We start from the raw sequence: 27,680 nt of genomic DNA, 5'->3' as shown, positions 1-27,680 counted from the left end.
AATTGAGGAAGATGGTAAACAGTTATTGTTTTTAGAATCTATTGATAAGATCTGAAATGAGTTGGGGAAGAATATAAATGCTACCTATTCTAAACTAAGTATGAATCTCTTCTCTCGTTATTTTTTAGGCATTGCCAAAAAAAAAAAAAAAAATTATAGTTACCCAAAGATCTTGTATTCAAATTTCATCAAGTGACCGTCTACCACATTTATGACTTTATCTGACTCATTATCTTTGTTTACCTTTGTAGGGTATTCAATATACTGAAATTATCAATATCGTCATGAATATGAACTAGTATGTTTCTAAAATGGTCTCAATCTTTTTCTTAAATCTCTTGATGATAGAGACCTAAACGATATTTTTGAAATTAGAGGTGATTTTGATTTAAAAGGAAACATCAAGGGAGGTTTTCAGTAATGGACCTTACCAAAAATAGGACATTAAAGGTTACTAATTACAATTAATGAAATAAGATGAAAATCAATAATGAGGAGGGAGAGTCTTGGATTTGATGGGCTGAATAGATTATCACAACCATGTCACCTAAAGAAAAACTTTTTACTTATTTTTATATATTCTTTTAAATATGCTGTCAACTATCAAATGTAACTGATGGGGAGCAAAACGTTATTAGAAAAATTCTACTGAGCTAAGATGCCATTTAAACAAAACCTCAGGGACGAAATTATTTGATCCCTGAGATTGTGTAAATATAACAATTAGGTCAAGTAAAACACGAAAGTAACACTTATGTCCTTATCAATTATTGATTACTTAAATATATATATTTATATATTTTTGGTAAAAGTTTAAAATATCTCTAATATTATGTTATATATATGACATTAAAAATTAATGAAAAAAGTAAACTGATGTTACCTGACGAATATGTTAAAAATTTAGAGAGTAAAAGTTAACAAATTAGGGGTATTTTAGACTTTCAGAAAGAAATCTTCAAACTACTTCTAATTCATAAGAACCTAAGTGTCACTTTTATATCATATTGGACCTTACTTACTTAGGTCGAAAACAAACCCTTGGGTAGTCGAGTGGTTTGATAAGAACTCTTGAGTGTCTTACTCAAGAGGTTATGAGTTTAAGTCCGTCCTTGATTGCTAATAGAGGTGACCACTATAACTCTTATCTGGCCAATAGTTCCAAGGTCTTGAGGGATTAGTATAAACCCGAGTACTATAAATTAACTTCCCATGAGTATGGCTATGTATGTTTGGATGTCTTTTGAGTATGTTTTTACATAAATAGTTCATGATTTGATTTGAAAATAAAAAATAAAAAATCCTGATATCTTGAATTTGATTCATAGATTATATCCAACTAGTAACATTAGTGCTCGAAAATGAAAGATCATCCTTATCACGCAAATAATAGCCTAATCTCATTTCATAAAGTGCAATTACGGATTACCAACCACAAGGTTTCTTCAAAACCCAACTAAACCCCACAACTCTTAGCAAACCCCATAGGATTTCTCAAATGACAGCATTATCCTTCAATTTCACACTCAGAAGATATATATAAAAGTATATTACTTTATCTAATAATCAAAATTTTATTTTATCATAATCAATATAGAATATCATTTAATTATGAGTAATTGTCCTATGAATGTCATCATAATGCACATGCATTAATGGGTATTGAAATTTCAATAAAGATTGGCTCGAAACTCAATCTCACAAATTATTTCTCACAACTCTGACGTGGTAACTGACAATTAGTCGGACAAGAAAATTAATTAGAAACCAACTGCGAATTCTCACGTCAGGGTTGTGAGATTATGTTATAAGTATAGTATTACTCTTGAAATTTATACCTTGAATATAGATTAAACATCAGCGATTTTAATAATGTGGAGTGAGTATTGTAACTTGTCGCTACTTATTCAACACTTTACATACAATTTCACTTCTTGTATATTGTCAACATCATGAGATAGATTGAAGTTACACGACTATGATGGGGCCAGTAATGAGAAGGATGTTAGTGCACAATGTAAGACTTGGTGTGACCACATACCACAATTATGCAGTTGAATGTGGTTTAAAGAGGAGTTATTTAACTGTCTATCTTAATCCTTGATGGGAGGTTCAAAGTAGTTGATGGCTTAAGCAATCGTTTCTTGGGTAAAACCTTTAATCGAAAACTAAAAATGTTATGCTTATAATATAAAACTTGAAATTAATATTGTTTAATTATAATAAAAATGATCAATTATTTGAGAATGCAAAGAAATTCAATACATCTTCATTTTATGTTTAATGTGGTGTCAGCTGTGTGCTTTTATTGCACTTTGTCATAAAAGTCCCCCTCAATTTCCAGTGAAGCTCACCTATAACACATGAATTGCATTAATAAACGATATTATGACGAAGGAATTTTAAATTAAAAAAGAAAAAAAAAAAAAACTTCATAACTGAAGCTAATTAATATGACATTGATACAAGAAGCCAAAATTGATGAGAAAGTTTTAGCATTTATTTAATGATTTAAAAGAATTTTTTAAATTAAAATATTTTGTAAAATAAAGAAATAGTACAAGTATAATTTATTAGAAAAAAATCATACATTTATTCTCACCAAATTTTCAATTAATGAGAAGTATAAGTACATATAATACATGTTGTGATGTTTTATCCTTAGTTACTCTACCATTTAGTCAGAAGGTGATGACATAAGGATAGATTTGTAGTTTTCTAATATGGTAGGTGTCCTATTTTCTTTTGAATATGACTTTGCCCTCATGATAGTTATAATATTTGATTAAAATAGATATATATATATATATATATATTTTTTTTTTTTCTAGTAAAGAATGATTAATATAATGTATTTGAAAGCACTTTTTGATGCTATTTATTTATTGGCTTTTGTTTTAATTTTATATTATTAATTAGAATTTTTAAATTTGGGTTGGGACGCTTATCCCTGATTGGGATTTTTGTTGATTTGGGAATATGAGAGATGACCCAATTAACAGGCCTTGACTGTTGTGTAAAATCCTAGTTGGGCTTGATTGGTTTAGTGGCACACGAAGATAATTTAAGATGAATTATTAAATGACAAAAATACTTTAATGTAAAATCTGTTGAGATATGAAATTTGGGTATAATCTTACATATATAACATAATCCAAAATAGATATGACTTTTAATATCTGCATTAAATCTTAAATATATTGATTAAATAACTAAAATATTATGATATAGTTTTTTTTTTTAAATTTTACACAATGCATCATACCCCACTCATCAAATGATCAATGCAAGTCATCGAACGGCTTAAAATGAAAATAATATTCTCGTAATTGTATGTCCAGAGAAGGGTTTTAACATAAAAGAAAGAGAAAGTTACCGTTGGAAAGTGGAAACCCAGTGCTGTCTGCACTACTACATACAGATACACGAGCCAAAAGTTCTTCGAGACCCATTTCAAATAACAACTGCAAGTTTTGTTGAGAGTGATTTGATTTGTTGATCAAAAGAGAGAAAGCTGTATGGAAAGGCCGAGAAAATCAAGAAGCGAAGCAATAAAAGAAGATTGTACCTTGTCACCCATTTGTGAGTTATTTCTCTCAAACCTCTGAAATTTCTTATTTCTTCTAACGTTTCGTTTGAGAGATGTTATCATGTTTTAGAGTGGTTTTTTTTTCTTTCCACTGATGACTAATCTGTTTGGTTACCGAGAAAATTTTAGAAATAAACCCTAGATTTGAAAATTTTTGTTGTTTAGGGTTTTAAGATAACCATCATTTTACATCGACTAAGCCCGAAGAAACGAACTCTAATTTGTGGTTTCGAAGTTCAGTTTTCTTCTATTTGTTTTCTAGGCAAACAAACTGGGAATAAGGGGAAACTTTAGAAGAACTTCGTAAATTTTAGGATTTAAAGGGCCGTAAAATATATTTTGAGATGAACTTATTGGTTTGGGTTTTTGAGAATTTTTTAGAAAGGTTTTTAATCTTGAATCTTGAATTTCTTGATGGAATTAAGAAAAAGGTTAATTATTGCTGTTTTTTTTTTTTTTAAATCAATACTATTTCTAGTCTTTCAGAAATTAGAGTTACCTGAGGTTTTAAGTTTTGTTGCTTTCTTTCTAATTTATCTGAGCTTTTAGTGGTAACAGGAAAGGTAGTAGTAGCATAAAACCAATTAAATTTTTCAGAAAGGTATTTTTCTGGCTGGGTGTTTTTGCATGAATTGAACCGAAGACCCACACTTTTTCTGGTAATTTGAAAACTATGATGTGGGGATTTGTTAGCATAACTATCATGGCAGTTGAATTGCAGGCCTCTTTTGCTTTTCTTTGAGACTTCAAGAAACGAATTTGATGAAACATAGAGTTTGGTAGCTGGACTGTTTGAGAATTGAGATCATCTTGTTTGATTTTGATGTTGTTTTGTTTGAACCAAATTTTTCACTAGAGAGATAAACATAGTACCCTAACACTTTTGGAGTGAGAAAATAAATCAATGTATTGAGAATTATGAAAAAGTTTGGGTGTTCCGTGGGTAAGAATTTATATGGGTGTTTAAACCATTTTCTAAGGAGAGATCCATAGCATCAGGATTATCCCGTTGTTTCATTGTTGTTTGATTTCAATTTGGGTTCTTTTACAACAAACCGTTGCAGATTGGTGTTTGAAGATGCACCTTGTTGATTTGCTTGGGAGTTCCATTTCTCGTTTCTTAGGTTCTTTTTTCATTTGTATTAAAAATGTAAACCATAACACTGAGTAAATTTATTCAATTTTTTTTTTTCTCCTAAAGTTATTGTCTGATATGATACATATGTTTCTTTCTGAGCAGTGTACTGCTCTGAATTGTTTCACAAACATAGTCAATGGCATCACAAGTTGGTAGCCTGATTCATGATAGGAATTTGAATGTTCACTATAATGGTAAGTCACCTGTGTTTTCTGTTTAATTTGAGATGTGATTGTTCATTTATTTTCAATGCCCTTATCGTACTTAAATAATCTTCTACACCAGCATCTGCTGGGGGGAAGACCAATGTCTCTAAATCCTTAAAAAAGGGAGGGCTTGGCGGAAGGAAGCCACTAGGTGATTTATCAAATTCGGTGAAGCCTACTCCCAATCAATCCTTAAAGAAGCCTAATTCCAACTCTTTTATTGAGAAAGACATCAGTGCCTCTAAAATTACATTTGATGGAAGCAAAAAGAAGAGTTCTAAAGCTTCTGAGAAACCACAGACCAGCACCAGGAAAGCACTTTCTGACATTTCGAATTCGGGGAAGCCCCATCTGCGTGAGTCCTCCAATCTGAATGCGAAACTGAGTGTGCTGGAGGAGGAACATTTCAGTGCTTTGGCAGAGGAAGATTTTCTACACAACCATCAAGAATGCCCCAAAGCACGGACAAAAGCTATGGACATAGATGAGTTGCTGATAACAGTTGGACTACATAATGGTAAACAAAATTATCAAACATTTAAATATTTACTGTGCTGGTACTTGACAAATCCATAAATCTCTATTGTTGTTTTTGTTCATTGGTTCTTTTGTTTCAGGTTTTTCTAAGCAGTCAGTGTCCCCATGGGTGGCATCTTCAGCATTGGATGATTTTAAGGTCTGTTTTTATTTTGGTTGTTTACTTGTTTCGGTTTAGCTACTTATTTATGGATTATCTAATGGATGATAGTTTCTTTCAGTTTCAGCCTGCAAGTCCTCTAAGGTGGTTAGAATTGGAAGAGCTTGGAGAACATGGACTAGGAGGTGCTCAATCACCTCAGAAAAGTGAGCATTTCAGTGATCTTGGTTCTCCAAAATCACCAAATCGCTGTATGCAGTGGGATGAAAAAGTCAACTTTATGTTGATAAAGACACCATAATTGCCAAAGCATTGACTTTCCTAGTGCATAGAATATGTCAGCAATTATGTTCGTTTAACTTTTGTGGTAGAATTAGGGTTTGAACTTGTCTTGTAAGGCAAATATTATGCAGCTACAATATGCTTGTAGTCGAGCAAGTTCTCCGATAGTTAAGAACTGAAGTTTCTCTTGTGATGACAATTATTTGCTTGTAACTTCGTAGCAATATATGAGAAGGTGCTTACTAAGGTGATCGCTTTATAGATCCATCAGAAGAGGAATTATCACATTGATGACAATTATCTTGGTTATACTGGCGCCTTTTGATTACAAATGATTTGTCTTCTGGGTTCAATAACGTTTTGCAGATGCTCTACACAGGAGCCGAGTCAACCTAGGATTCACCGTTAAAGAAGAAAACGGAGGGGTCTGTTTTGGTTGGATGGGTCGAACTCTCACCGTCGCATATGCTTGGCTTTAACTTCACTCACCCTCTCTCTTTCCTTTTTTCTTTCTAATTTAATATTATCATATTTAACATAATTAAAATGTGTTAGAAAAAAAATAATCATCCATTTATTCTTGCCAAATTTTCAATTAATGAGAGATATAAATACATATAATACGTGTGATGTTTTATCCTTAATTAATCCACCATTTAGTCACAAGGTGACACATCAAATAAACAGCTTATGACATAAGGATACATTTGTAATTTTCTAATCTGGTAGGTGTCTCATTTTCTTGTGAAGTAAAAATTGCCCTCAGGATAGGTTATAATATTTTTGTTGTCTATATCTTGTAATATTTGATTAAATTAGGTAGATTTTTTTTCTTGTAAAAAAATTATTAATATAATGTACTTGAAAGCACTTTTTGATGCCGTTTATTTATTTTCTATGGTCTATACAAAAGGCTTTTGTTTTAATTTTATATTATTAATTAGAATTTTCAAATTTTGGTTAGTAGGTTTTTCCCTGATTGGGGCTTTTATTGATTTGGGAACATGCAATTAACGGGCCTTGACTATAGTGTAAATTGTAAAATCCTAGTTGGACACATGACGATAATTTAAGATGAATTATTAAATGACAAAATCACTTGAGATTTGAAATTTGGGTATAATCTTACAATATAACTTTATTAATTTTACATAATCCAAAATGGATATGAGTTTTAATGTATGCATTAAATCTTGTTAGTTTACAATTTAGACACTTTACGGTTAATTTACACAATGCATCATACCCCACTCATCAAATGATCAACGCAAGTCATCGAACGGTTAAAATGAAAATAATATTCTCCTAATTGCAAATTGTATGTCCGGAGAAGGGCATTAACGTAAAAGAAAGAGAAAGATACCGTTGGAACCCCACTATTGTCTACATATGCGAGCCAAACATTCTTCCCAGACCCCATTTGAAAAAACAACTTGCAAACTGCTAGTTTTGTTGAGAATCAAACGGGAGAGAACTGTCTGGAAAGGCCGAGAAAATCAAGAAGCGAAGCAAAGAAGCAAGAAAGATAGATTGTACCCTGTCTCCCGTTTGTGAGTTATTTCTCTCAAACCTCTGAAATTTCTGATTTCTTCTAACCTTTCGTTTGACAGATGTTATCATGTGGTGTGAAATTGCTTTAGAGAATCGTTTTTGTTTTCCATTGATGACTAATCTGTTTGTTTTCCGAGAAAATTTGAGAAATTAACCATAGATTTGAAGATTTCTGTTGTTTAGGGTTTTAAGATAACCATCATTTTACATCGACTAAGCCCAAGGAAACAAACTCTAATTTGTGGTTTCGAAGTTCAGTTTTCTTCTCTTCCTTTGTTTTCTAGGCTAACAAATTGGGAATAAGGGGAAGCTTTAGAAGAACTTCGTAAATTTTTGGAATTAAAAGGGCATAAAATATATTTTGAAATGAAATTATTGGTTTGAGGTTTTGAGAACTTTTTATGAAGGTTTTTGATCTTGAATCTTGAATTTGGTGATGAAATTAAGAAAAGGGTTAATTATTGCTGTTTCTTTCTACATGAAGGCTATTTCTAATCTTTCAGAAAAAGTTTGGGCGTTCCGTGAGTAAGAGTTTATGTGGGTGTTTAAACCATTTTCTAAGGAGACATAGCATCAGGAATATCCCGTTATTTTATTGTTGTTTGATTTCAAAATGGGTTCCTTTACAACAAACCATTGCAGATTGGTGTTTGAAGATGTACCTTTGTTGATTTGCTTGACAATTCCATTTCTTCTTTCTTTGGTTCTTTTTACATTTGTATTAAAAATGTAAACCACAACACTGAGTAAATTTATTCAATTTTTTTTCTTCTAAAGTTCTTGTCTGATATGATACATGTGTTTCTTTCTCTGCAGTGTACCTCTCTGAATTGTTTCACAAACATAGTCAATGGCGTCACAAGTTGGTAGCCTGATTTATGATGAGAATTTGAATGTTCACTATACTGGTAAGTCACCTGTGTTTTCTGTTTGATTTGAGATGTGATTGTTCATTTATTTTCGATGCCCTTATTGTACTTAAATAATCTTCTGTATATTGAAACTTAGCAGCCAACTGAAAAAGGATACCGAAGGCGAACTTGATTGAAACTCATTATTACTTGATAGTCTTTCAAGCTCATTCTTCTCATTAGCAAGTCTACTGGCACGTTGTCTTGATTCAAAATCTTCCCATAGCTCCTTTATATGCTTTAAGTGAACTTTTGTATAATGCAGCTCTAGAGACTTGAATCTCCCAATTCGATTAGAATTCCCCGCAAAACTCGGGCAATATCAATCTGCATAATAGTAAGAGGTTGAACACATGAGCAATTCATAAAGAATTTGTAATAGTTCAAAAACTTATGGTATAAGAAGAAAAATAGACAAACTTGGGTTTCTGTTTGGGTGCAGGAGGATGTTGTTCATTCCAGGGAATAGGGTTAAACCATTTCGTCTATAGCTGCAATTCCGTAAACACCGTTGTTTCGTGTTTTCTAAGCGAGTAATGCTATATGCACTAACAAAATCTTACTAACCCCTGTACTAACTGACGTGGCAACTGACATGACAGATGTCACCTCACTTATTTGCCACGTAAGTTTCCCCAAAAGCTAAAAAAAAAAAAAAATTTCAAAATTTTAATTGCCTCCCCCAAATGTATAAAAAATCTCTCAAAATAGTAATCATAAACCACCAGCTGCATATCCTCTACCACCACCATCGTTGCCCGCCGTCTTCCACCACCAACACCGGCCTCCATTGTCCACCAGCAGCGCTGACCATCGTCTTCCACCAGCACTAGTCATTTTTCATTCGCTCAAATGTAAAAAAAATGGCTCTGAAATTAGAAACCATAAACCAGCATCTAATTGTCCTCTACCACTAGCAGCGCTGGCCGCCGTCTTCCACCGTCAGCACCAGTCGCCATCGTCCACCAATAGCGTCGACCACCGTCTTCCACCAGCACTAGTCATTTTTCATTCGCTTAAATGTACCAAAAATCTTTCTCAAATTAGAAACCATAAACCACTAGCCGTTTGTCCTCTACCACCACCAACGCCGGCCACTGTCTTCCACCACCAACGTTGGCTGTCGTCTTCCACCAGCAGCGCCGACCACCGTCTTCCATCAACACTCGTCATTTCATTTGCTAAATTTATCAAAAATCTCTCCCAAATTACAAACCCATAAGATTGAACCATCTTTTGCGTCACGGTATTATTTATGTAGCTTTAGAACAACATCTAGGAACAATATAAGAGCTCGAGAGTCATGATAAAATGCTGTACTTGTTAACATGTGTTGTTTATTTTGTGGTTTGACAATTGCTGGACTATTTCATTGCAAAATAGTTTATTTGTCTATTTGTTTCTCTTTATTGCAGGTTGTGCTTTTTTGAAGTATGAGTCAAAAGAACAAGCCCTTGTGCCTTGTGGTTGAGATTTTTTTCTCAAAATATTGACCTCTGGGTTGCGTATTGCTAGCATTATTTTATGCATTGTTCATGTTCAAGTATACATCTTTCAACTTCCTTATTGGTTCTCTATTTTACTTTCTTTTTAGCTTTCGCTTCTGTTTTGGAAATTTCTCAGTCTACTAACATGGTTGAGTTCTTGTTGTATCTTGGATAGGGATCAAAAGAACTTGAGTTTCAGGAAGTTGGATGCTCATGTTCATCAGCTGAAAGGCAGCAGCTCCAGGTGCTTACGGTTTTTTAGTTTTCTTATATTTTAACCCCTATTTGTTGCCTGAAACTCATTTCTAATATAAAAATCATGTATCAAAATGATTGTGTATGTATTTAACTGCTTGTTTGTGGTTTCATTGCTGCTTGCCATATTTTTGCTCCCTTAATGTGGTAGGTTAAGATTGTTGTCTGCATTTTGATAGAGGAAGGTTATGTGAAGTCTAAGTTATATGCTAGTGATGTGAATGAGTTGCTTATGGATGGTGCATTGATAAATGATGCATGTCTTGATTCTAGAGCATTAGAATTAACTTTCTAATATTGTATTAAGATATTTATTAGTTGTATTTTTTTTTTGTGGCAGGTCTCCAACATTCAGCATTAATTTCATGGGAGACTATTAGGTTGGTGCAGGATTTTTTGGTGCTGCAGCTTTGTTTTTGTTCTTTGTAGTATTGGGAATTTATAGATTTTTGGAGTTTTAGGTTTTTGCAGTCTCTAGGACATTTTCTCAGTAAGTGCAATTTTTTGTGTGTTGGATCTACAGCTTGGATCTGCTCTTGAGGTGTTTTAGTGCTAGATCTATAGTTTTTGGCTGTTTGGGTATGTTGGTTGTTGTTGTGCAATGGATGGCGTTGGTGCATGACTAAACAAAGGATTTTGGAGAGCTTTGTTGGGAGATGCAGCAGCAGAAAACTGCATTTTTGCAATTCATAAAAGTATGTTTGGAGCTGTGCTATGTTTTGTTAAGAAGCTTGGCTGTTTGTGCAGTGTGTTTTGGAGTTGCAGCCTTAATGTTGCATTTTGTTGGCTATTAGTGTAGTGTTTTTGGGGCTGGACGCGATGACTAGGCCTATTATTTTTGCAGTGTCCAGGAGTGTTTGGCTGGTTGTACATTATAGAATTCTGTTCATACTCTTTGTAAAGATGATTGAACCATGTTTAGTAGAATTACTTGCTGTCTTTTTGTGATCTGTAAATACTAATAAATATATTATCTTTTTAGTTAAATATTGAGACTAGATTAACCTAAAATATTTATTTATAGCTAGTTGGGTTTGATGAATTGTTGGTAATTCAATGTTTAATTAAAATTGTGCCTAATTAAAATCTCTATCAATCTCTTCTATGATTATGGATAATAATCCATATTTGAAAGAAGCAACAAAATTACCAGGGCAATACAGTCATCCTGCTTCATATTTTACTTCAATGTTTGTATTACTTTACCAAATTGTGAAGGTTTTTTTAGGATCTAGAAATCAACCTCTATGATAACAATTAACTTTGTTTTTGATCTCTACTCAGCCAAGACAATATATGTATATACACATAATTATATTCATGACAAGTTACTTTTTTTTTTTTTTTTTTTTTGGGTAAACCCAATAATTTTATAAAAGAATAAAAGAATTGCAACCTAAGAAAGGGGATTCCCCATTAAAACCAAGAACCTTGGGCATTCCCAAGGGACAAAACTACAAAAGCAAGGACAACCAAGGAAAGACAATAGAGACCGAAGCAACCAAGGGCACCCAAACGTCAACCCTTAAAGGCCTTTACAAAAAGGATCAGCAAACCAAACCAGAAAAGTTGCACAAGCTTCAAAACCAGCAATCCACACTGTACAAGTTGGGAGGAAATCCTGAAAACAAAAAAAGCACAAACAGCATGGACTACACAAGTTGTAACAGACACCCGAAGACTGCATACAACACCAAAGGCAGAGAACAATTGCAGCAGCTTCAAAAACTGCACACACGCACAAGCTACACCAGTACAAAATCTCTCAGGCAGAGCAAACAAAAACTACAAAAATTGATGCATCTTTGACCAAGTTAAAGCACTCCCTCGGCAACAACACAATTGCATCATAATCCTGCAAAATACTGCATTACTTGCTACACATTCTGTAACCAACAACCAAAAGTTGCACAAACTGCAGAAAACTCTCGTTAGCAAATACACACTGGACAACCTATACAAACTGCAACAACCTTTTAGAAATTGCACACAATGCAAAAAGCATAAAACTAACAAACCTGCACAAACTACCCGAAATGTAGCAATCTCTCGGAACCTTCAAAACCTGCAATCATGCAAATTCTGCAACAACACAATTACCTGCCTAAAATAGTTTCCAAAAGACAAGCAAATAATTCCATTGAGAGGGCACGACTACCTGCCAAAATAGTTACCAAAATTATATATGTTTGAATCTTTTATTATTGACCTGGGAAGATATATCAAGTTAGTGCACCAGAAGTTAAAAACAGAACAGAAAAGGCAAATATTTGGCACAAAATACATACTCCCAAAGTTCAGCAGTATTAACTAAAATGCCAACATACAAGAACCAAACCAGTCGAACAGAATTAAACGCAACTATGAACTGAACCCAGCTTCTATCTAGGATTTATAAACCATTCTAAAGCTCTCCTACAATCCTGTTAAATATTTAGGACTACAAAAATCCAGAAACAAGGAAAAAGAATTCCACGGTTAATCACATACAACACCAACCACAAGTGTTCAACCAACAATACCAAATCCATAAATGCTTCCTCAACGGTAGAGCCAAGGGCTTTGAAATGGGCAGCTTCTGGAATCCTAATCAACAAGCAAAGAACAAGAATCATTATTTAGAAAACCGGTGTGAATCTTCCAAATAAACATGCCTTTCTTCGATGAATCAATTTGTTTAAAAAATAAGTAGAATTAAAAAACCCTAACAACTAATTGATACTAAAAATCAAACTGAAAAAGATAATAGAGTCTTACTTGTGCCTTCGATTCTCAACTGGCGATGCGTGGCGGCTTCTGGCGAGGTGTGGAAACGACGAGAGTTTTGTTTGTAGTTTTTCGGCGTCTGGCGAGGCGTCATGGCATTTGGCAAGGCGAGGTGTGGAAATGACGATTTCGGTTGGTTTGGTGAGACGTGACAACTTCTGGCGAGGCGTGGAAATGATGGTTAGTCTTTGGTTTGTTGGCGTCTGGTGAGGCATCGCGGCATCTGGTGAGGCGTCGCGACGTTTGGCGAGGTATGGAAAAGACGATTCGGGTTGGTTTGTCGGCGTTTGGTGAGGCGTCGCGGCATGTAATGAAATTGGCATGAGATCGGCTGAGAAATTTTTGAGAAATTGACTGTGAGATTAGAGGTAAAAATTGAAAGGAATGGGGAAAAATTGTAGTGTTTGTATTGTAGAGAAAATGAATTTGACTGAGGTAGTCAATTTAGGGGAAGTGATATTTGAAGAAAAAAAATATATTTTTTAGTGGCAATGGGGAAAAAAATATATTCGATCCGTTCTCTCCTACAAGGAGCTTGACCCAGGTCCTGAACCTGATGGACCAAATGTTTTGTCACACTTCATATTTTTTTAATTTTTTTAAGACTATGTGTGTTACTGGACTGATACTATCGAGAGAGAAAGCGGGCTGGTATATAAGATTTAATTTGAGATTCACATTCTTCCAAAAAGAGAAGTATTCTTCAAATAATTTCAATTTGTTGTTTATATTCTAAGTAAATCCTAAAAGACAAACTATATCCTTTGATTTTTAGAAGCTACCTAGACAAGATTTTCAAATTATTTTATAATCAACTTCAAAATTAATCAATGGGCTGGTGGGATGGGAATAACCCATTACTTGAATTGAGCCGGATTACCAAAAGTTCTAAAAAATATATTTTATGGTATGTTTATATATTGATATATATGATTATTATTTCTTATATTGTGGATGTATAATTATTTGGTAACCATATATAAAAAAATGATTATATTTAAAGTAAATTATGAGATATTATATTCTAGGTTTAATTATATCATAAGTTACCGAATTATCACTTTTTTCTTATTGAAGGTATCAAACTATTTTTTTTTCCTGTTGAAGGTATCAAACTATTCATTATTTCTTTTGAAGCTACTGAACTTGTATACCATCAAACATTTTAGAGACTAACCTCTTGCACCGTTAAAAATAAATGATGTGAATTTTTTTTAATTCTAAAATGTGTATGTGGAAATTTATGAGGGTTGACGTGTACATGTAACACTGATGTGGACTTTTTTAGGGCTGATAAAAACTACTGTCTATGAAAACCGCATTTGAGTTTTAGAATAGGTAAATACTAGAATCGAGAAACGTTGATAGCTCATGCTCATCCTTTTGTGTTGAGTTATTCATTATTTCTATGAAAAGTTATTTGATACCTCAAATGCAATTTAGGTGGGTTTTAATTAGGATAAGTTTTCACTCTGGGTAGATTTTATTTATTCTGGGTGGTTTTTATGGTTTTTATTTAAATAATAAAAAAAGGGTTAATTTGAGATTTTTTAAATTATAAATGTCTGAGTCAACCTCAATTGTCACGTTAAAATGTCCAAACAACACACTAAAATTGCCATGTCAGCGATTTTTGACAGAAAAAATGTCATGTCATCAATATTTAATGTCGTAGGAAAAAATATAAAGTTTGGTACTGATAATCCTAGGATTATACTGTTTTATTTATGCTTTTTAGCTGGATTTTGGATACTTCTTCTTCTGTTTGTGCCTGAATTGCAACTTAATTTCATATATTTTATATTTTAGGCCAAAATGCGCAATTAGAGCAAACACTGAGCGAGATTGAGTTTCTGGACCCAGAATCAAGCGAATTCTAGGAATCGGGAAAGTTTTGATGCGGATTCGAAGCACTATGAAGCTTGTTCCTATTGGAGATCACAAAGATTGAAGATTCAAGGAAAGAAGCAAGCGGAAGGTAGTTTCGTAAATTCAGAATAGTTCATAAAAGTTCGCCATGGCGAAGTTTATTCTTCGTTGCGCGGGAGAAAGTCTTGGGTTAGATTGTTCAATAAAAGCCAACTCGATGCCGCGACGAAGTCTGCAATTTTCAAGTTTATTAGAACTGTGCGTTTTAATTGTATGGGATGAGTCTTGGTTTTGGGATCGACTATATAAGTGGGACTTAGTTATTTTATGAGGAGTCGACACTGTTTGGAAAAAGAAAGAGAGAAATTGAAGATTAGAAGCTTTTGGGTTCATCAAATATGGAAGATTCACTCTCTTTTCGTTATTCCATCATGTTGAACTCTGTGTTTACAAATTTTATTTTGATTTGCTTTAATTTTAGTATGAACTAACTCACTTTTGGGTTAGGGTTTTGATGTAGGTGGGATTTTAATGTCTAATCAATAAATTGATGTTGCTTTTACATTCTATTGCATTGATTGTGTATTTACTCTTGTTCTTATTGAAATTACTTGTTGAGCATGATAAGACTGAGAAGTGAATCATGTATTAGTCTCTTAGGGTAAATGCCATTGATTGATTGAACGCTAGAGATATGTTTGAGAATCCATGAAATCCATTTAGGATTCCATTTAGCTTAACGGACTTGGAACTATTAACCTTCATTTTGTTAGGTGCGGAACCTTAATAGGGATAAGTAGGAAAACATAGCCTGAGAAGGTATGTTTTACATGTTAGGGTGTCCGATTTATAATCCTTGCATGTGAATGTAAAAGTAACAGAAATCGTAGATTAATTCATAAAATCCTAGTGAAGTCAAAACCCTAACCGCTTTGTCTTAATTGATATTTTTCTTGAATTGATATTGCTTTCATTAGTTAGATTTTAAACTATGTTGTGAGTTTTGTTTTAATTTCAAGTTAATTGTCTCCCGCAAATCCAACCATTTTTCGTTTGCTCCAACTTGATACAAATTAGGAAAATTAGTACTTGATACGCAATCTTTGTGGGAACGATACTCTACTCATCATTCTATTACTTGTTGTAACTAGTGCACTTGTTACACATTGCATGTTGTAAAATCAATGCATCAGGTACCTTCAATAAGAAAAATTTAAAGTTCAGTACCTTCAATAGAAATAATAGATAGTTTGGTACCTTCAATAGGGAAAAAAATAGTTCGGTACTTTTAATAGGAAAAAAAGTGATAGTTCAATATCTTCTGATGTAATTGAGCCTATATTCTATAATAGATATTCAGTGGACAATCTCAATGGTGCTAGTGGTGTTGTCTCACTCATTGTTGGTGGTTTTATCGGTGACAACAATTAGTAAGAATGGTGTCGGTAGTGTTGTTCTACTCGTTATCAGCGGTTCATTGGTGACAACTAGTTTGCAACTTTGGGTCGATTTTCATATTCTCTTAATTTTAAACTTTTTTTATTTAAAATAAATATGTTTTTATAATAGATATTTTTTTTTTTTGAAATACCTAGGCTGTGTTTGTTTAAGTTTTTAGAATATTATTTTATTATGAATAAGATTTAATCAGATAGGATGAGATTCTGAGAATACGTTTGATACATTTTTGGAAAATATTTTCTGAAAATATTTAGATTATTTTTAACCCCTATATTTGTTAATTTAACTAAACACTCTCCATAATAAAAGTTTATAAATTAACAAAAACACCCCCACCTATCCAACTATTACTAACAGCCAGCCACCACCACCGGACGGTGGTCGGAAGTTGCCAAAATGGCATATTAGCGGTTGGATTCAGCTAGTCGTGCATCTATCTAACCTTTTCCGACCAAATCTACTGCAAAAGATGTGGCCATTGACGACGACCAAGATATGGCCATCGTTGAAGGCTAGATTTTCTGGCTGTTGGTGATAAACCTTTGAAAAATGAAAAAAATTGCCATATTTTCTGATTGAAGGGGACATTACAACGTAGCAAAACCTTTGAAAAATCGTACAGTGTCACACATTACAAGTTTATATAAATTTCTTTGATTGAAGGGACAAAGTAGCAAAACGGGGAAATCGCAATAGAGCCCCACCATATGGGTCCTACGTAACCTCCCTACAATGCTAGTAGCAACAATGTCGGAATTGGCTGGTGAGTGCACTCTTGTCGATCGATTCCGACATCATTGCGATCCCAAACCCCTACCATTCTCTTCCCCGATCATCACTCACCAAAACCCCTCAAACATTTCTCTCACTGACCTCGCTAATTGCCAACAATCGTGCAATTAGGATTTGCGCAACCGTCTCTCCCAAGTTAAATTCTAACCAATTACGATTACCAAAATCCAACCTGCCACCACCAAAAGACTCACTAACCTCCCTTTGTCAAAAGCCCCAATATCTTGGACCAAATTTTCCCTCCATTCGTCGCCAAATTGGAAAGTGTATTTTGGGTAGTAAATAGAATATAAATTTGGGTAATAAAGTGGTATTTTAAAAGTTTGTGGCTGGAAAAGTGTTGTTAAACATTATTTGGGTGGGAAAAAGTTGTTTACTCTTTATTAAATAACAAAAAAAATACTTTAATGTAAAATCACTTGAGATATGAAATTTGGGTATAATCTTACATATATAACATTATTAAATTTTTCTAATAATTAATTTAACATAATCCAAAATAGATATGACTTTTAATATTTGCATTAAATCTTAAATAAATAACTAAAAAATTATGATATAGTTTAAATGGTGATCTTGGATTTTCCAACTTTGCAATTTAGGCACTTTACCGTTAATTTTACACAATGCATCATTACCCCTCTCATCAAATGATCAATGCAAGTCATCGTACGGCTTAAAATGAAAATAATATGTCGTAATTGTCTGTCCAGAGAAGGGCATTAACGTAAAAGAAAGAGAAAGTTACCGTTGGAACCCCAGTGCTGTCTACATATACGAGCCAAACATTCTTCGAGACCCATTTCAAATAACAACTGCAAGTTTTGTTGAGAGTGATTTGATTTGTTGATCAAAAGAGAGAAAACTGTCTGGAAAGGCCGAGAAAATTAAGAAGCGAATCAAGAAAGGAAGATTGATCCTTGTCACCCATTTGTGAGTTATTTCTCTCAAACCTCTGAAATTTCTTATTTCTTCTAACGTTTCGTTTGAGAGATGTTATCATGTGGTGCGAAATTGCTTTAGAGAGTGGTTTTTTTCTATCCACTGATGACTAATCTGTTTGTTTACCGAGAAAATTTTAGAAATAAACCCTAGATTTGAAGATTTTTGTTGTTTAGGGTTTTAAGATAACCATCATTTTACATCAACTAAGCCCAAAGAAACAAACTCTAATTTGTGGTTTCGAAGTTCAGTTTTCTTCTCTTTGTTTTCTAGGCAAACAAACTGGGAATAAGGGGAAACTTTAGAAGAAGTTCGTAAATTTTAGGAATTAAAGGGCCGTAAAATATATTTTGAGATGAACTTATTGGTTTGGGTTTTTGAGGATTTTTTAGAAAGGTTTTTAATCTTGAATCTTGAATTTCTTGATGGAATTAAGAAAAAGGTTAATTATTGCTGTTTTTTTTTTTTTAATCAAGACTATTTCTAATCTTTCAGAAATTAGAGTTACCTGAGGTTTTAGTTTTGTTGCTTTCTTTCTAATATCTCAGCTTTTAGTGGTAACAGGAAAGGTAGTAGTAGCATAAACCATTAATTTTTCAGAAAGGTATTTTTTGTGGCTGGGTGTTTTTGCTTGAATTGAACCGAAGACCCAGGCTTTTTCTGGTAATTTGAAACCGATGATGCGGGGATTTCTCAGCATAACTAGCATGGCATTCGAATTGCAGGCCTCTTTTGCTTTTTGTTGAGACTTCAAGAAACGAATATGATGAAACATAGAGTTTGCTTGCTGGACTGTTTGAGATCATCTTGTTTGATTTTGATGTTGTTTTTGTTGAACCAAATGTTGCATTATAGAGATAAACATAGTACCCGAACACTTTTAGGAGTGAGAAAATAAATCAATGTATTGAGAATTATTAAAAAGTTTGGGTGTTCCGTGGGTAAGAGTTTATATGGGTGTTTTATGTTTAAACCATTGTTGAAGGAGAGATCCATAGCATCAGGATTATCTCGTTATTTTATTGTTGTTTGATTTCAAATTGGGTTCTTTTACAACAAAACATTCAGATTGGTGTTTGAAGATGCACCTTACTTTGTTGATTTGCTTGGGAGTTCCATTTCTTGTTTCTTAGGTTCTTTTTTCATTTGTATTAAAAATGTAAACCACAACACCGAGGAAATTTATTCAATTTTTTTTTTTCTTCTAAAGTTCTTGTCTGATATGATACATATGTTTCTTTCTCTGCAGTGTACTGCTCTGAATTGTTTCACAAACTTAGTTGATGGCGTCACAAGTTGGTAGCCTGATTCATGATAGGAATCTGAATGTTCACTATAATGGTAAGTCATCTTTGTTTTCTGTTTGATTGGAGATGTGGTTGTTCATTTATTTTGATGCCCTTATTGTACTTAAATAATCTTCTACAACAGCATCTGCTGGGGGGAAGACCAATGTTTCTAAAGCCCTAAAGAAAGGAGGGCTTGGCGGAAGGAAGCCACTTAGTGATTTATCAAATTCGGTGAAGCCTACTCCCAATCAATCCTTAAAGAAGCCTAGTTCCAACTCTTTTATTGAGAAAGATATCGGTGCCTCTAAAATTACATTTGATGGAAGCAAAAAGAAGAGTTCTAAAGCTTCTGAAAAATCACAGACCAGCACCAGGAAAGTACTTTCTGACATTTCGAATTTTGGGAAGCCTCATCTGCGTGAGGCCTCTAATCTGAATGCGAAACTGAGTGTTCTGGAGGAGGAACATCTCAGTGCTTTGGCAGAGGAAGATTTTCTACACAACCATCAAGAATGCCTCAAGGCACGGACAAAAGCTATGGACATAGATGAGTTGCTGATAACAGTTGGACTACATAATGGTAAACAAAATTAACAAACATTTAAATATTTACTGTGGTGGTACTTGACAGATCCTTAAATCTCTATTGTTGTTTTTGTTCATTGGTTCTTTTGTTTCAGGTTTTTCTAAGCAGTCAGTGTCTCCATGGGTGGCATCTTCAGCATTGGATGATTTTAAGGTCTGTTTTTATTTTGGTTGTTTACTTGTTTCGGTAAAGCTGTTTATTTATGGATTATCTAATGGATGTTAGTTTCTTTCAGTTTCAGCCTACAAGTCCTCCAAGGTGGTTAGAATTGGAAGAGCTTGGAGAACATGGACTCGGAGATGCTCAATTACCTCAGAAAAGTGAACATTTCAGTGATCTTGATTCTCCAAAATCACCAAATCGCTGTATGCAGTGGGATGAAGAAGTCAACTTTATGTTGATAAAGACACCATAATTGCCAAAGCATTGACTTTCCTAGTGCATAGAATATGTCAGCAATTATGGTCGTTTAACTTTTGTGGTAGAATTTGGGTTTGAACTTTTCTTGTAAGGTTAACTTCAGTACTGTGCACATTTGTGGTTAACTTCAGTACTGTGCATATTTGTGGTTAACTTCAGTACTGCATATTGTGTTTGGTTTGAAGTAGGAATTTCTTTGTTTTTAGGACTTGTAGTTATCCTTGTCTACGCTAGTAGGCAAATATTATGCAGCTACAATTTGCCTGTAGTCGAGCAAGTTCTCCGTTAGTTAAGAACTGAAGTTTTTCTTGTGATGACAATTATTTGCTTGTAACTATAGCTCAACTTCGTAGCAATATATGAGAAGGTACTTAATAAGGTGATCGCTTTGTAGATCCATCAGAACCGGAATTATCACATTGATGACAATTATCTCGGTTATACTGGAGCTTTTTGATTACAAATGATTTGTCTTCTGGGTTCAATAGCATTTTTCAGGTGCTCTACAGTGTCATATGATTATGAAACAAAAGTATAAATAACTGTTTGTGTGTTAAGCATGACAGAAATGCTAACTTTGAAGTGATCATGCCGTGAAGAAATTGCAATGAATAATAATAAAACATAAATAGTTCAGACTATAATAACTTAATTTGATTAATTAATAATCTATAACCATTGATTAATTCATAATTCAACGGTGTAAAAGGTAATGAATTTTTTATTTTTTTTATTTTTATGATTAGGGTTATTTGGGTCAGTTTGTACGTATTTTAATTAATTTTTTAGGATCTGAAACTATCAATTGACTAAGAGTTCTAATTACAACTCTTATTAACAACTGATGAAAAATGTATTGAAGTTGATATTAGTCTAACCCAACAAAAATTGTGGTCTCAACTATTTTAAAAAATTGTGGTCTCAACTATTTTAAACCCATTTTGATTTAAGGTTTCAACAGACTGTCTTCAAACTTATCCAGGGCGTTATCCTTTTCTTACTCTTGTTATTGTCTGTGCTGGGGGAAAATTCCAAGCCCATGAGCCAACTAAGCAACAAAATTAGGCCCAACAGAAAGTAGATCCATCGGTGGACGAAGCCGACCCTCCATCATCTACAATGCACGTCACTACGCAGACTTCTCACACCAAAATCTCATCTCCTTGCTTTTCCACTGCTGTACTAAAACGCAGCACGAGCGTCGCGCACTTTGCTCTAAACGACTCAAGGAAATGGTAGTAGCTCTGAGGCTACCCTCTCTTACTTCACTCTTCTCATCTCCCTCCGTCTCTCGCCAGTCTCCTGCGATTCTGCGCCGTCGCCACCACATCCTGCCGCCTTTGCGTGCCGCTGGATTCTCTGCTCAGAGCGCTGCCTCGAGTCCGCCGGAGACCGAGGGCCGAGTAGATAAGCAGAAGAACAAAGTGAGTCAAGAGCGAGTTAACCAGGACCGTGTCATCACGCCTAGGTCACAGGACTTCAATGCATGGTACCTCGATGTTATTGCCAACGCTGAGCTTGCTGACTACGGTCCGGTTCGTGGAACCATGGTTATTAGACCTTACGGTTATGCTATTTGGGAGGCAATTCAGGTTGTTATTATTTTTTGTTTTATGGCTTTTGGACCACACTTTGAGCTTTTTGAAAGCTTATATTTTCAAATTTGAAAATGCTATTAATAATTACATCATACTTTTCAATTTATTGATTTATTTATTTCATTATAAATAATTTGCAGGAATATTTGAATGTCAAGTTCAAGGAGACTGGGCATAGTAACATGTATTTTCCACAGGTGTGATTCTGACCTCTCTGTTTGATTGCTGAGAAAGAGTGAAAAAAAATTTGATTTTATGATTTTAATGCTTTATTGTTTGCTGCACTGACACAGGAAATGTTCAGAAGAAATTTCAAATAAATTATCAAATTATGCTTGTTGATTGTTAAAATGACATTCACGGGGAATTGGGTGTTTTTAGTCACTGTGTATTTGAAGTTTATATATTTGTATCTCACGAAAGGTCAAGATCTTTTGACTTAAAACTTCAAGTGAAAAGAGACATAAGTCCTAAAGCATTAAGCTGCATTAATTTAAGGGTTTAGAGAGCTGCTTAGTTGAAAAACATTAAATATTACTCATTAACTTCAAGTCTTAATCATTGGATTAAAAGATGGACAGTTGAGAGTCTATGTCCTTTTTTCAATCAAAAGATCTCAACCTTTTACAGTTTACTAAAGTTCAGATTAAGGAAATAAGACATTTTTTTTTTGGTATAACATGAAATTGAATCCATTGGAGGCAAGGGGATGATGCTGTATGGATGTTCATTTTATTTGTCCTGGAATTGCTGAAGTTGTGAGTGCTGAATTTGTCTGCTTTGTAAAGTTAGTCCAGCCTGTTATAGAGGTTTGGATCGATTAACCTCCACTCGCTTGCTGCATGTTTGCCCTATATCAGTTTCTTTGCAACATTCTAATACTGGTCCTTCCTAAAGTGAAAAACTTGCAATATCTGTTGATTGTATGATGCAATTAGATGTATGTCTGCAATTTCTATAAGATTTTATATGAAAGGGATGATGGCTGTGTTTTGCGTTACATTATTACGTCTTATTATCACAAGTTTGATGTAATTAGTGAAAGGGAGGATTAAGATTTCCTGCCTTTGTGGAAAATCATGATATAAAAGATTCTCTCAATCACTATATCTCTAAAATCTAATACTATTTATGTTTCTCTTCTGAAACTTTATAATCTGCATTATGATGCTTGTGGTGCCTCTTGAAATTCCTGACTTGCCTAGGGGGCTGTTAAACTGTTCATTATGAATATTATAGGCTGATAAGTGATAAATTGATTGTAAAGTGCTCCCGGCATCTTCTGATTGGATAAATATTTACTGTAAGGTGCACATGGTGCTAAAAATCTTGAAGAGAAGCTTGAGATCTTGAACTATATTTCTTGCTAAACCCCATTACACCTTTATCTTCCATATGGATGTGACGTTCATAACCAGCAGAGTGTGGTCCATTGAATGTTCTTATGCTTATTAAAAGATAGTTTTAATATCTTATCTGCAAATTAATGAAAGATAGTTTTTAGTAGAAGACTAGATTGGTTTTCTTGTTTTTTATTTTTTAAAATTTTAATAATAATATTAATAATAGTAATTATTATTATTATTATTATTTTATAAGGGGTCAATAAACTGATATGTTGCATTTTATATTTTTAAATTAAAGAAGCATGACATTTTGCTGGTTGTCCTTTCCTGGATGGAGTGGTAAACTGAGATTGATTTTTGCAATTTCACTGGTGATTGCAGTTTATACCATACTCTTTCATAGAGAAAGAAGCAAGCCATGTAGAAGGATTCAGTCCAGAATTGGCGCTTGTGACCATTGGAGGGGGGAAGGAACTAGAAGAAAAACTTGTGGTACATATATTCCCCACCATATACTGTTGTCTTTTTTTCTATCTATGTTGATGTAACCATGATTGTCCTCTTGGAAACTATGACCTGAGTTTTGGCTTTGATTGTTGCACTTCCTGAGGTTGTGGCAGGTTCGACCGACTAGTGAAACCATTGTGAATCATATGTTTACTCAGTGGATTCATAGTTACCGTGATCTTCCTCTGATGATTAATCAGGTAGTATACTGTTATATGTTTGTTGTCACCTGTTATAGAAGGTAAATACTGACTGCATCTTGTTTGCTCATGACAATTTGTTTCAGTGGGCAAATGTCACACGCTGGGAGATGCGTACTAAACCATTTGTGAGGACCCTTGAATTTCTATGGCAGGAGGGTCACACTGCTCATGCCACTCCAGAAGAGGCAGAAAAAGAGGTTTGCAGCTCATTTACCTCTGGACCACTCATAGTGGTGAGAGTTATGTCTCATTTGATCTATTATGCAGGCCATGCAGATGATTGACATCTACACAAAGTTTGCTTATGAGCAAGCTGCAATACCTGTCATTCCTGGTCGAAAATCAAAAGTGGAAACTTTTGCTGGTGCTTCGAAGACCTACACAATAGAGGCTATGATGGGGGATAGGAAGGCATTGCAGGCTGGAACTAGCCACAACCTTGGGCAAAATTTCTCTCGTGCTTTTGGAACACAGGTAAATCATACTACCACTTCTAATTTTCAGACAACTGTAAGAACATCCAACTTAAATTGTTTTATTTTATTTTTCATTGGTTAAATACTATTGTGCTTTATAATACCTTAATATCCACCAGCCGAGATATGACTGAAGTATGTGCTTGTACAGTTCACTGATGAAAATGGACAAAGGCAACATGTGTGGCAGACATCATGGGCTATCAGTACCCGCTTTGTCGGTGGTATCATCATGACCCATGGAGATGATTCTGGGCTAATGCTTCCCCCAAAGGTTGCACCTATACAGGTAAATTGTAGCCTTTTTTATGATTTACTGTAAGTGTTTGTACAGGTGTTCTGTTTTTGCACCAGGAATGTGCATCTGTTAAGACTATAGATTGTTTTTGGGAAATGAGGCTCATCATATTGACCTCACATATTCTCTCTATCTGTATGTTTGAGCTGTGAGTTCCATGTTTTGATGGAACGAGCCTTGTCATTCAATCCGCCATCATCCCCCCTCTTATCTGAAAAGAAAATCCTTCACTGCTGATGGTAAAGATATGGAAAATTTTAGAATGAATCTAATCCCATATCGTTTTCTGGCATAGATTGATTGTTGCAGGAGCAAGAACGACTTCCATTGATGAATCTGTTTATTGTTTGCACCAGATTCTTGATTTTTTGTGGTCAAATTACAGAAAAATGGTTCTGCACATTTATATATATATATATTTTCTTGGCAAATTTTGTCCAATATGGAGGTAACATTTAGTTTCATCAATGCCCAATGATTAACAACTAAGATTTCTTCATAACTACTGAAGTTTAGCTTCCGTGACTTCATAGATACCTCATAATGTTACAGATTTTGAAAATTCATAGTGATGAGTCATGGCACTATCTTGGATGTTGGATCCAAAGAAAAACAGAGACAAGTTTGCTGTTTGTTTCTTCCTTTTCATGATGGTTATAAAAATTGTTTCCTTACGTAGTATGTTTCTTGCTTCAGTTGGTAATCATACCAATTTGGAAGAAGGCTGAAGAGAAAACAGGAGTTATCAGTGCGGCATTGTCGGTAAAAGAAGTTTTGCAGAAGTCAGGGATTAAAGTTAAACTTGATGACTTAGAACAACGAACCCCTGGTTGGAAGTTTAACTTCTGGGAAATGAAGGTATTCTATCATTCTCAAAGGTCAAGCATATATTACAACTCTTTCGTGGTGATTTTATTTTGATAAACAAATTTTAATTTCTGCCATAATTGGAAGTCAGCTACTAGCAGTCCATCATACGTTATAGATGGGGTATTGAACTACTTGTAGATACTTGTAGCTTTTGAAGGTCAGAACCTCTGCATGATGCTCAATTTGTTAAAAAGACCTTCAATGTGCTTATACCTGGTTCATTTTTGTGCTTTGTACAATATGGTTGCTATCCACAGCATTGATACTTACGGTTTTAAAAGAATAATGGTGGTAGAAAATATTGCTTTACTTTCAACTGTTATGATAATGGACTTTTTTTCTATAGGGAGTTCCCTTGAGGATTGAAATTGGTCCACGCGATGTTTCCAGTGGTAGTGTGGTCATATCAAGAAGAGATGTTCCAGGAAAGCAAGGGAAAGTTTTTGGAATATCTATGGAACCTTCAACTTTAGAAGCTTATGTGAAAGACAAGTTGGATGAGATCCAGTCAGCCCTTTTGGGGAAGGCAATATCATTTCGAGATAGGTGCATTCTTTTGCTCTTTAATTTTATTAGTTTCTTCAAGCTGAAGGCAATATGCTTGATCAAGTTTAAAATGTTTCAGTTCTACTCTTCATCGCTGTAATCTACTTGTTTTCTATTGGAACTAAATAGCATAATTATATATGGCAACGTAAATTCTGTGCACCAAGATAAATGCAAGTAAAAATTTTGAAATCACCATATAGTGTCTGTACTTGTCAACTAAGTTAAATGATAATGGACTATTTGATTGCCTGCTTCTTTGGGTTCTGTACTCTTTCTTTCTTATACTCTGTCATTTGTTTTCTTTTATTATTCTTTTGCAGTAATATTGTGGATGTGAGCTCATATGATGAACTTAAAGAAGCAATAAACTTGGGCAAATGGGCAAGGGGTCCTTGGTCAGCTAGGTAAAATATATTACTATCATTTTGGCTTTGGTTATGTTAATATTATTAACAATTTGATATTACTTATATGTACTTGTGCATTCCAATAATTGTTACAGTGATGCGGATGAATTAAGAGTGAAAGAAGAAACAGGGGCAACCATTAGGTGTTTCCCTTTTGACCAGCCCCAGGGGATTAAGACATGCTTGATGACTGGCAATCCAGCTGAGGAAGTTGCCATTTTTGCAAAATCTTATTGAGTAAATCACCGAATGATAGCTTTTGATGCAGCGGTTACATGCAGTAAAATTTGTTAAGGTCTCTTCTTCTTCTCTTTTTAGTATATAATCTTGATTCCATTAAGTGAAACTTTGTATTTTTTAACTGTTCATTGTGGATGGCTGAAGCTTGGTGATGTTATCGTGATTTTTTATTCCCATGACATCTTTAGAGGATGGATGGATTTATACGTCTTAGGAGGAGGTGTTATTACAGGCGGACACAGTGAGACATTTGAAGTAATTAGACTTATAAAATATGTCAATTTCTTTTTGGTTGCTGTTCCTTGACTGGGGACTGATTTCAGCTGCTATTTGGATCACTAGAACGAAGAACCTTCGATCCGATTTAAAATTTTGGTTAACTCGTATAAATTTCGAGTAATTATAAATCTCAAATATTATAATCATTCTTAAATCTCTTCTTGTTTAAATTTGAGTAGAGTTTAGTCTTGAGTTTATCAGTAATTTTCATTGGTCATTTCCGGTCTGTCTGTTGGCTTTCAGATTCATATTGCTTCTACAATTTTTGATCATGGTTCATCGATTTGGTCTATTATCTTTGGATTGGGCTTAAGCTAAGAATGTTTTATAGATTAATGCTGCCCAATTTTAGTAGTATTTTTAAAATTTTTTATTTCGCAGTGAGGTATGATCTTGTAACTTGCTGAATCAAATCACTTTAAATAGTTAAGATTATGATACATGTACTAGTATTGAATTTACATTTGATTTAATGACTGACAATTTATTATATTAATTATGTGGACTTTTGCCCTATTGATAGAGGATTAAAATTGTTGATTGTCGGTAACGTTCTTGGATCAATATTTTCCATGCCACAATTCAAGGGTAGAAGACTAGAAGTCGGTCCAGTATGTTTCAATGGTAGTAAGAAAGTAGAAGACTGAGCGAGTGAGGAGAAAAACAGAGATTGAGAGAATGAGGAGAAATAAGAATAAGAAAAGAGCTTTATAGCATTGGGAAGGA

General features: G+C 34.1%; 4 protein-coding genes and 1 long non-coding RNA gene across 10 annotated transcripts; 4 read left to right on the top strand and 1 right to left on the bottom strand.

Annotated features, from left to right (window-relative positions):
- Positions 1-3,383: 3,383 nt before the first annotated feature.
- On the top strand, positions 3,384-6,098 carry LOC116133643. The gene is made up of 5 exons (XM_031419330.1): positions 3,384-3,582; positions 4,830-4,921; positions 5,013-5,450; positions 5,551-5,609; positions 5,692-6,098. Exons 2-5 carry the CDS (start codon positions 4,864-4,866, stop codon positions 5,869-5,871), a joined length of 735 nt encoding a protein of 244 aa, XP_031275190.1. The 5' UTR covers positions 3,384-3,582; positions 4,830-4,863; the 3' UTR covers positions 5,872-6,098.
- Positions 6,099-7,277: 1,179 nt separating this feature from the next.
- LOC116133671 lies at positions 7,278-10,995 on the top strand. The gene is made up of 5 exons (XR_004128597.1): positions 7,278-7,402; positions 8,220-8,311; positions 9,730-9,857; positions 9,977-10,045; positions 10,397-10,995. It is a non-coding gene; the product is annotated as an uncharacterized LOC116133671 (long non-coding RNA).
- Positions 10,996-11,445: 450 nt separating this feature from the next.
- LOC116133652 lies at positions 11,446-13,287 on the bottom strand. 4 transcript variants are annotated; one of them, XR_004128595.1, is made up of 4 exons: positions 12,814-13,287; positions 12,579-12,642; positions 12,075-12,214; positions 11,446-11,971 (listed from the first exon to the last, which is right to left on the bottom strand). XR_004128595.1 is itself a non-coding variant. In XM_031419348.1 (3 exons), exons 1-3 carry the CDS (start codon positions 13,143-13,145, stop codon positions 12,161-12,163), a joined length of 450 nt encoding a protein of 149 aa, XP_031275208.1. In that variant the 5' UTR covers positions 13,146-13,287; the 3' UTR covers positions 11,446-12,160. The 4 variants fall into 4 exon arrangements, 2 of the variants coding, with proteins under 2 accessions (XP_031275208.1, XP_031275201.1); XR_004128596.1 differs by having other exon boundaries at positions 11,446-11,911; XM_031419348.1 differs by having other exon boundaries at positions 11,446-12,214.
- Positions 13,288-17,755: 4,468 nt separating this feature from the next.
- LOC116133628 lies at positions 17,756-20,611 on the top strand. Of its 2 annotated transcripts, none has more exons than XM_031419320.1 (5): positions 17,756-17,877; positions 19,136-19,227; positions 19,318-19,755; positions 19,856-19,914; positions 20,003-20,611. In XM_031419320.1, exons 2-5 carry the CDS (start codon positions 19,170-19,172, stop codon positions 20,174-20,176), a joined length of 729 nt encoding a protein of 242 aa, XP_031275180.1. In that variant the 5' UTR covers positions 17,756-17,877; positions 19,136-19,169; the 3' UTR covers positions 20,177-20,611. The 2 variants fall into 2 exon arrangements, with proteins under 2 accessions (XP_031275180.1, XP_031275172.1); XM_031419312.1 differs by having other exon boundaries at positions 19,997-20,611.
- A 699-nt stretch (positions 20,612-21,310) lies between these two features.
- LOC116134205 (proline--tRNA ligase, chloroplastic/mitochondrial) lies at positions 21,311-27,108 on the top strand. Of its 2 annotated transcripts, XR_004128697.1 has the most exons (12): positions 21,311-21,773; positions 21,920-21,976; positions 23,507-23,617; positions 23,746-23,832; positions 23,919-24,032; positions 24,103-24,309; positions 24,463-24,600; positions 25,306-25,467; positions 25,826-26,025; positions 26,349-26,432; positions 26,531-26,730; positions 26,864-27,108. XR_004128697.1 is itself a non-coding variant. In XM_031419882.1 (11 exons), the coding sequence occupies exons 1-11, from the start codon at positions 21,414-21,416 to the stop codon at positions 26,670-26,672; spliced, it is 1,662 nt and encodes a 553-aa protein (XP_031275742.1). In that variant the 5' UTR covers positions 21,311-21,413; the 3' UTR covers positions 26,673-27,108. The 2 variants fall into 2 exon arrangements, 1 of the variants encoding a protein (XP_031275742.1); XM_031419882.1 differs by having other exon boundaries at positions 26,531-27,108.
- Positions 27,109-27,680: the final 572 nt, after the last annotated feature.

This window comes from Pistacia vera, unplaced genomic scaffold, assembly GCF_008641045.1.
Source record: "Pistacia vera cultivar Batoury unplaced genomic scaffold, PisVer_v2 Contig108, whole genome shotgun sequence".
NCBI classification, from domain to species: Eukaryota; Viridiplantae; Streptophyta; class Magnoliopsida; order Sapindales; family Anacardiaceae; genus Pistacia; species Pistacia vera.
The sequence above is the reverse complement of the archived record's forward strand: the minus strand, read 5'-3'. Positions and strand labels throughout refer to the sequence as shown.

Bases quoted from the DNA above. Each gene is read 5' to 3' on its own strand.
- LOC116133643 (XM_031419330.1), top strand. From the start codon at position 4,864: ATGGCATCACAAGTTGGTAGCCTGATTCATGATAGGAATTTGAATGTT. The intron at 4,922-5,012 runs GTAAGTCACCTG...CTTCTACACCAG, and splicing joins TTTGAATGTTCACTATAATG to CATCTGCTGGGGGGAAGACC. The intron at 5,451-5,550 runs GTAAACAAAATT...CTTTTGTTTCAG, and splicing joins AACAGTTGGACTACATAATG to GTTTTTCTAAGCAGTCAGTG.
- LOC116133652 (XM_031419341.1), bottom strand. From the start codon at position 13,145: ATGCCAATTTCATTACATGCCGCGACGCCTCACCAAACGCCGACAAAC. The intron at 12,643-12,813 runs GTAAGACTCTAT...CTTGTTGATTAG, and splicing joins GTTGAGAATCGAAGGCACAA to GATTCCAGAAGCTGCCCATT.
- LOC116133628 (XM_031419312.1), top strand. From the start codon at position 19,170: ATGGCGTCACAAGTTGGTAGCCTGATTCATGATAGGAATCTGAATGTT. The intron at 19,756-19,855 runs GTAAACAAAATT...CTTTTGTTTCAG, and splicing joins AACAGTTGGACTACATAATG to GTTTTTCTAAGCAGTCAGTG. The intron at 19,915-19,996 runs GTCTGTTTTTAT...AGTTTCTTTCAG, and splicing joins CAGCATTGGATGATTTTAAG to TTTCAGCCTACAAGTCCTCC.
- LOC116134205 (XM_031419882.1), top strand. From the start codon at position 21,414: ATGGTAGTAGCTCTGAGGCTACCCTCTCTTACTTCACTCTTCTCATCT. The intron at 25,468-25,825 runs GTATTCTATCAT...TTTTTTCTATAG, and splicing joins TTAACTTCTGGGAAATGAAG to GGAGTTCCCTTGAGGATTGA. The intron at 26,433-26,530 runs GTAAAATATATT...TAATTGTTACAG, and splicing joins AGGGGTCCTTGGTCAGCTAG to TGATGCGGATGAATTAAGAG.